General features: G+C 37.5%; 1 protein-coding gene across 1 annotated transcript; it reads right to left on the bottom strand.

The window, feature by feature from the left end:
- Positions 2,186-2,964, bottom strand: LOC109723836 (calmodulin). The gene is given in 2 exon segments (XM_020252323.1): positions 2,186-2,603; positions 2,605-2,964. Coding segments are annotated over 2 exon segments (450 nt in total). The 5' UTR covers positions 2,832-2,964; the 3' UTR covers positions 2,186-2,380.

Here is a 7,390-nt window from a genome sequence, read left to right as displayed (position 1 = left end):
TGACTATAATGCCCCTGCGTTCAAGGATTACGAAGTGGTGGTCTCCGTTTTGAAGGCGATCGGTGGTGATGAATCGAACAGAGCGGCGAGTTGCCACGTGGACGCGTTACATGGCTCGGACGTTTGGCAACGTACAATCACAAAAATCGCCTTATCCAAATAAATATAAATATACTATTAATTTTATGTGAGTAGTATTTATTTACTATTTACCGCTAAATGTGTAAAATTTAATGAAAGATTAGTAGAATAATAATAATTTAAAAATAAATAATAAATAATTATTATTATTCATATATTATTAATAGTATTCTCGATTTTTAGTTGAACTCTCTCTCTCTCTATATATATGAGAATAACAAATTTGGATTTTTACCGACCGTCCCTAGAGCAAGTGGTAAAGGACTTGGTGGTTGGTATCCGAGACCCAAGTTCGAATTCTAGTTGATTCACATTTCTAGCTAAATTTATTTTTAAATGAAATAAACGAAGCGGATAGCGTGCCTACCTATCTCTCGAAAGAAAAAAAAAAAAAAGCTTAGATTTTTAAAGGAGTTCATATGAAATTAGTAAAAAATAATAAACTTGATCATTCAATATTGTACTTGTTGGCAGAGAAATTGTAGGGTAACACGTGGAATGATTCGATTCATCCATTTTTAGACAACCTCGATGTGCACGTAGAATTTGAGTTTATCTCGGAGACGAATCAGAAAGAGAACGGTCGAATAAGGTCCAAATATCGGCAGACAATCTTGAGGTCTTTGACTGCTAGCAGAAGTCTGAAAATTTTGGTTAATCAAGTTTCAACCGCTGATCCAAACTAAGGTTAAACTAAATGAGGCCGCTATACAATAGCGGTGTTCAAAGCATCATTCTACACATCGTGAAGATGTGCAACACGAAAAGGCGTTTGTCAGTGGAAAATAAGATGGTCCGGCATGACGATCGGGGTGGGTCAGGACGAAGAACGTAAAGTGTAACGTTCTGTGAATGAAAGATCTCAAAGTCACGATTACTGCTAAGTTCCGCTACAGCTATTCCTAGGATCAAAGATAAATGATTGGTTTTTTAAGATGGTATTTGGATCTCTTTATCTTTAGTTCTCTCTCTATTTTACACTCCTCTAGTCACCATGATCAGAATAATTTATCTAGTGCGTTATCTTCCTCCAGAACTGCTTTTGAGTCGCTCGCCTCACTTTTTCTCTTGGTGTGAACTATTTGAATTTTGAATTTTGAATTTTGAATAGGTTTGAATCTCACCTTCCATTGTTCTCGCCAAAGTGGGACACCGAAGCTTCTACCCCTAATACGAAATGGCTTTCGGTATTATCACTTTCCTAAGTTCGAATCTCACCCTAAAACTTTTTTCGACGCCATGTATTTTCTCTTCGATATGTTTTGTCTTGGAGTTCAAATTAGATGTCCACTGTACTAGATTAATGCTGTCATTAGCGAGCACATTTTGGTACTTTTTCAAATTTTTATATATACACAAAAATATTACTCAGGTACTTGGATATGAAGATTCCGTTAGGCTACATCAATGTCTTACTCAGTATTTTTTTTTCTTAATTTACTTATTTTTTTTATTATTTAATAGATAGAGAGTGGGACCAAATGGCTAAGAGAGGACATGGATTTTTCAAATGAGTTAAAATACATCATTGTACAAGAAAAAATCTCACCAAATAAGATAACTAATTTGAACATTCAAACAAGCCCAAAATTAGGACGAAATTAGAAAAGCAATTTTTGAAGATTCTATAGTCGACAAGTTTTGACCTTTCATTCACCATTTTTTTTCCTTTCCAGAGAAAAATAGATAAGCTATTTATTTTATTCAATCTTTTAAAACCAAACTCAACTAAAAATATAAAATAATTAAATTTAAATTTTAAGATTTTAAATATCAATCATCAAATTTTTAATCAACCGATTAAAAACATGAACAATGATCAATGGTGGTCGGTGAGAATCGACACGGAGCTCTAATCTGATCAGGACCGCTTTGTTTTCTTCCACTTTTACTCGCGGAAGCGACAAGAATAACACCATCGAGGAGTCCACCGTACACACAGGGTGGGGCCCATCTAAAGACTCTCGCCAATTCACCAAAAAAAAAAAAAAAAAACAGAATTGACAATCGAAATACAATTGCTTCAAATGGAAAGCTGGTAACATTGAAACATAATCTCCAGGGAAATATAGATTCTAATTCAACACAATAATATTTGAGTTTTTTTTGATACAACTGTATACAGAGAAGACATTCTAATTATTCCCGAAATTGCCACCATCAACCAAAAAAAAAAAGGAGAAGAAAAAGTCGAGCGGAGGAAGAGGGAAGGAACTCGCCGATCGTTTGTCGCGAAACCCTAGGCGAAATCGACGGCGAGGATCCTCGCGAGGGCGTCGAGGCAGACCCCGTCGGCGCCGTCTCCGCCGCCGATGCGGATCATCGCGCGCACGTCGTCGTCGCACGCGGGGATCCCCGCCCACTCCAGGTACGCCCTGAGATCCTCGAACCCCACCTTCCCGTCCCCGTCCCGATCCATCACGCGGAACGCCTCCTCCATCACGCCGCCGCCGGGCCCCGTCCTGCTCGAACTCATCGTAGTCGACGAAGCCGTTGCGGTCGGCGTCGGCGGCGGAGATCATGGCGACGATGTCGTCCTCGGTGAGGGGGGACGCGGCGGAGGAGAAGAAGGCTTTGAGGTCGTCGCGGCTGATGCGGCCGTCATGGTCGGCGTCGAGGACGTCGAAGGCGGGGCGGAGGTCCGGCGAGGCGGCGCCGCCGCCGCGGGGGTGGCGATCGGAGGGGCACATCGTGGGGCTTCGCGAAGATTCGAGGGGATTCGGGCTGTCTCTCTCTCTCTCACACACAAATAGCGCGTCGCTCTCCTGCTAATTTGGAGGGGCGATATTCCGGGGTGGGTTGCTATACTTTAGAGAGGGGAAGGGGTTCGGGTTCTTTATTTATAGTAGAGGGGAGTGTAGAAAAAAGGTCAGTTCATTGCCTGCACCGGGTGCATCCGTACATTCTATATAACCATTCAACTTTTTTAAAAAAGCAATAAACCTCTGAACTAATGAGATTAATACAGATAAAAGTATGCTATAATTTAAATATCAATTTCAAAAAAATGCTATAAATATATTTAAATATGTTATTATCCAATTGTAAGTACAAATACAATTGTTATTATTCTACCACTGCTTAAACTACAGTAATCAATTTGCGGCCGCACCGGGTGCATGCACCGATTTCCGTGGTCGAAGCTTGGAGAACACGGTGGGTTTCGCGGTCCAAAAGAGAAGACGTGTTTGGTGACGTCACCGGTTCGGTGTGGCGCGGTGGGCCCGCGTTGGACCTGGTTCGAATCAGATGCTTTGTGGTTAGGAATTGAGAATCGGGAATTGGGAATTGGGAATTTGTTGTTGGCGTGCGTATGGGCGGACGTAATACGAGGGAATGGGACTTGTGGTCCTGGAAAGTTGGGTTGCAAAAAAGCAGGGCCATATTTTTGAGCTAATTTTGTATTTATATCACTATTATTTAGTGAGCTCCAGAATCTAAGGTCAGGTTAGAAAATTACACGCGCCGGTTGGTTGCAGATACTTTCTTTACGCCCCAATTGTTCACGATTCACAACTTACAAGCGCCGTTTTCACAATTCTTCATATTTAAATATTTAAATTATTAAGTTAGATAGTTATCTGCCCTGTGGTCAACGGCTGGACTGGGTCAAGTCTTGTTTGATATGACAGAAGACTGGTTTGCACAAAGTCACATTCGAAATGACATGAGACTGATTGGATTGAATTACAATCAAGACCCGTTGGCGCTATACCTGTACACTCTAAGGGGCTGTTTGGTTGGATGTAGTTGCAGAAACAGTGTAGTTGGAAATACATGCAGTTGCAAATGCTGCAGTTGTAACTACACCTAGTCTGTTTGGTTTTACGCAGTTGCAACTGCTGCAGTTACATTTCTTCTGTTTGGTAATATGAAGCTGATAGTTGTATTTGTGAATTTTGTCACCTTTTCAGATAGAGTGGTGAGATTACCTTCACTAAACATAAAATAATTGTATAAGTTTATTAATCATTTAAATTTACTATTTATAAATAAATAAGTAGATATATATAATATTCTTCAACTTATTAATCGACACATTTAAAATTTTTAATTTATTTAATTTTAATATGTAAATCAAACTTTAAAATTTAAACGATTCTCTCATTTTTTTTATCAAATTTAATAATTATAATTAATTAAAACTTATTAAATTAACATACACGATCACATTCTATAAAATTTTTTTAAAAAAACTATATTTATATTTTAAATAAAATAAATTTAAAAAATTTAATTTTTTGCACAAAGCTTGTATTGTCTAAAAAATTTTATTAGTATGAGTTTATTTACAAGTATTTTTATTTACCTATATACATATATTATTTATTTATTTAGCTATTTATTTATTTATTTATTATTGTTAATTTGTGGGTGATCCTATCCCTCACCAACTGCTGCAGTTGGAACTACGGCCAATTTGGATGTAGTTCCAACTGCAGCATTTGGACCTTCTTGTGTAGTTGGAACTGCAGTAGTTGAACTCAACTACACTAAACCAAACAAAGAAATTGAGGTTGCACGCATTTGCAACTGCACTGCAGTTGCAAATACGTGAAACCAAACAGCCCCTAAGTGAATTGGTTGCGTATTTCTAAAAAGTCGAGTTTTTGGTATTAATTGTTAGTGTCAACGATCTGACAAGTGATATCAGAATCAGAGGTCACATGTTCGATAGAAATCAACATATTGTCCTGTGGCAAGATGCCAAATTGGACCTACCGACCAAGTATGTTTTAAGTGAATTAGTTAGGTATTTTTCTAATAGCCCAAACTTTCAGTATTAATGATTAGCATCAACAATCCGACTGACGTTAGCGAGACAGTAAAACTATTGTAAATTACTTGATGTTACAAATATTAGATTATTATGAAGCACGAGGTGTTCTGATTATAAAAATCATCAATAGTCCAGTAGTAATAATATACTAGTTCTCAATATCCTCTTCTTTAAGTAAATTAATAAGTTAATAATATACTTGCTATTCTTAATATAAATATACAACATTGGGGAGAAAGGCTAGCTGTTATTCTGGGATGTAAATTAGGATCATTCCCGGCACGTTATCTTGGTCTTCCACTCGCGACTAGAAGAAATAAAGCAGAATGGTGGCCTATTATAGGGAAAGTCGAGAGACGAATTGAAGGGTGGCAAGCAAACCTCCCCTCGATCGGAGGAAGGCTTGTACTTATCAACTTTGTTTTATCTAACTTACCTCTTTATTTCTTCTCGGTGTTCAAAGCGCCTAGATAGGTCATTAAACGATTAGAAGCCCTCAGGAGGGCCTTTTTCTGGAAAGGAAGAAGTGTTGTAGCTGGGGGACATTGTCTGGTACGCTGGAGAATGGTATGTAGATGTAAAGAAGAAGGGGGCCTTGGGGTTAAAGACTTGAAGGCTATGAACAAGGCCTTGCTAGCAAAGTGGTGGTGGAAGTTCCTAGTGGATAAGGATAAGCAATGGAACGCTTTCGTCAGAGGGGTATACTATTCTAGAAGGAAACCCCTGTGGGAAGAGGTAACCTTTAGACCTTACTCCCACTGGTGGCAAAGTGTTTTATCGACAAGAGACATCTTTAAGTGTGGAGTTCACTATACAATCGGGGATGGAAACATGGTGAGTTTTTGGATGGACAGATGGAGTGGACAGTGCTCTCTCAGATCTCTTTTCCCATGAATTTTCAGTAAGGTAGATTGGAAAAACTGTCGGGTGAATGATTGCTACGGTAGAAACGGTTGGAAGTGGCATAAGATCCTTAAGGGATTTTTCCCTGGATCTCAACCTGATCGAGAATCTATTGTAGAGCTGAAGGCGGTACTCTCCAGTTTTACCTTAACGGTCAACGGAGATGAAGCATCTTGGAGATGGAGTCAATCCGGAAATTTCATGGTTAAATCTCTCTATTACTTCTTGCAAGATGGTGGAATTAAGAATAGAAGCTTCGCTCGGCTGTGGAAAATCAAAATCCCCCTGAAGTCAAAATTTTAGGATGGCTTGTGTTAAAGCAAAAGGTACTTACGAGGGACAAACTTTTGAAAAGAGGATGGTTGGGAGAGGCGAATTGCGTGCTCTGTTTCGACGAACTTGAGACGGTCGACCATCTCTTTCTGAGATGTCGTTTTTCAAGCGATTTGTTGGCTTGTTTACTGCCGAATAAAAAGGCCTTAAGCGTCTTTAGCTCAGCCAGAGAGCTTTGGATGGATAGTAGCGATAAGTGGGGCATAGTAGGAAAGAAGGAGCTAACTATCATCTCCTTTTCCTGGTGGGCTTTATGGTTAGAGCGAAATAGAAGAATTTTCGACCGCAAAAAACTTTCGTTGAGACAGCTGTTGGTGGACGTACACACACTTAAGAATATGTGGGATCATTATTGTGTTTAGTGGTTTTTTTTTATTACTTTATTATTATTATTATTATTATTTTTTCTCGTTTGCGAAGCCACGATGCTTTACTTTGTTGCTAAATTCATCTTCTTACTGAATGAAGCGGTAGCATGCTACCTTTCTCTCAAAAAAAAATATTTCATGAATGTTATCAATCTTGAACCAAATGGCCCTTTACTTACAACTATATGTATAAGTACAAATATCGTGTTTGATCTGGAATATTTGAATTCAGCTAATATTATTGATCGAAGTTGCATGATTAAAATTATTTTTAGTATTTAATACTATACATATTTTGAAGTTTGGATATAGAAAACATATAAATTAGGATAAAAACGGTGAATAATTCACCGTTTTTATCCGTCTATTTTTATAAATAAAATTTTGGATGCTTATTTTTATATTTAAAAGATTTTACAGGTTTGGTAGTCCAAAAACTACTATGAGATTCGATTTTTTTTTTTTATTTAGGGCATATTTTGTTTACTTATTTCAGACTATAGAATTGAAATGGAATTTATTAATTCCGATAGTTGCCTTGCTTTATAGAAATTAGATTCCGGTTCTCATTCCTCTCCGGAATGAAAATGACCAAATTTATTTATGGTCGAATTCGGTTTTGAATTTTGGATAGATCTATTCTAAAGTAAATTATTAAAAATCCTCTTTCACCAATACTTACCTCCTCTTTTTTAATCACTTTTCTCTCTCTCAATTAAAACTCTCTTTTAAAATTCCAAAATTTTCATTCCGATTTTCATTCTAATAACGAGCCAAATATTTGGATGATTCATAATGTCATTTCCCATTTCAAAATAATCTAATTTCATTTGTTATTTTTATTTCATGAACTAAACAAAAACTT

This window comes from Ananas comosus, linkage group 18, assembly GCF_001540865.1.
Source record: "Ananas comosus cultivar F153 linkage group 18, ASM154086v1, whole genome shotgun sequence".
Lineage (NCBI taxonomy): Eukaryota > Viridiplantae > Streptophyta > Magnoliopsida > Poales > Bromeliaceae > Ananas > Ananas comosus.
The sequence above is the reverse complement of the archived record's forward strand: the minus strand, read 5'-3'. Positions and strand labels throughout refer to the sequence as shown.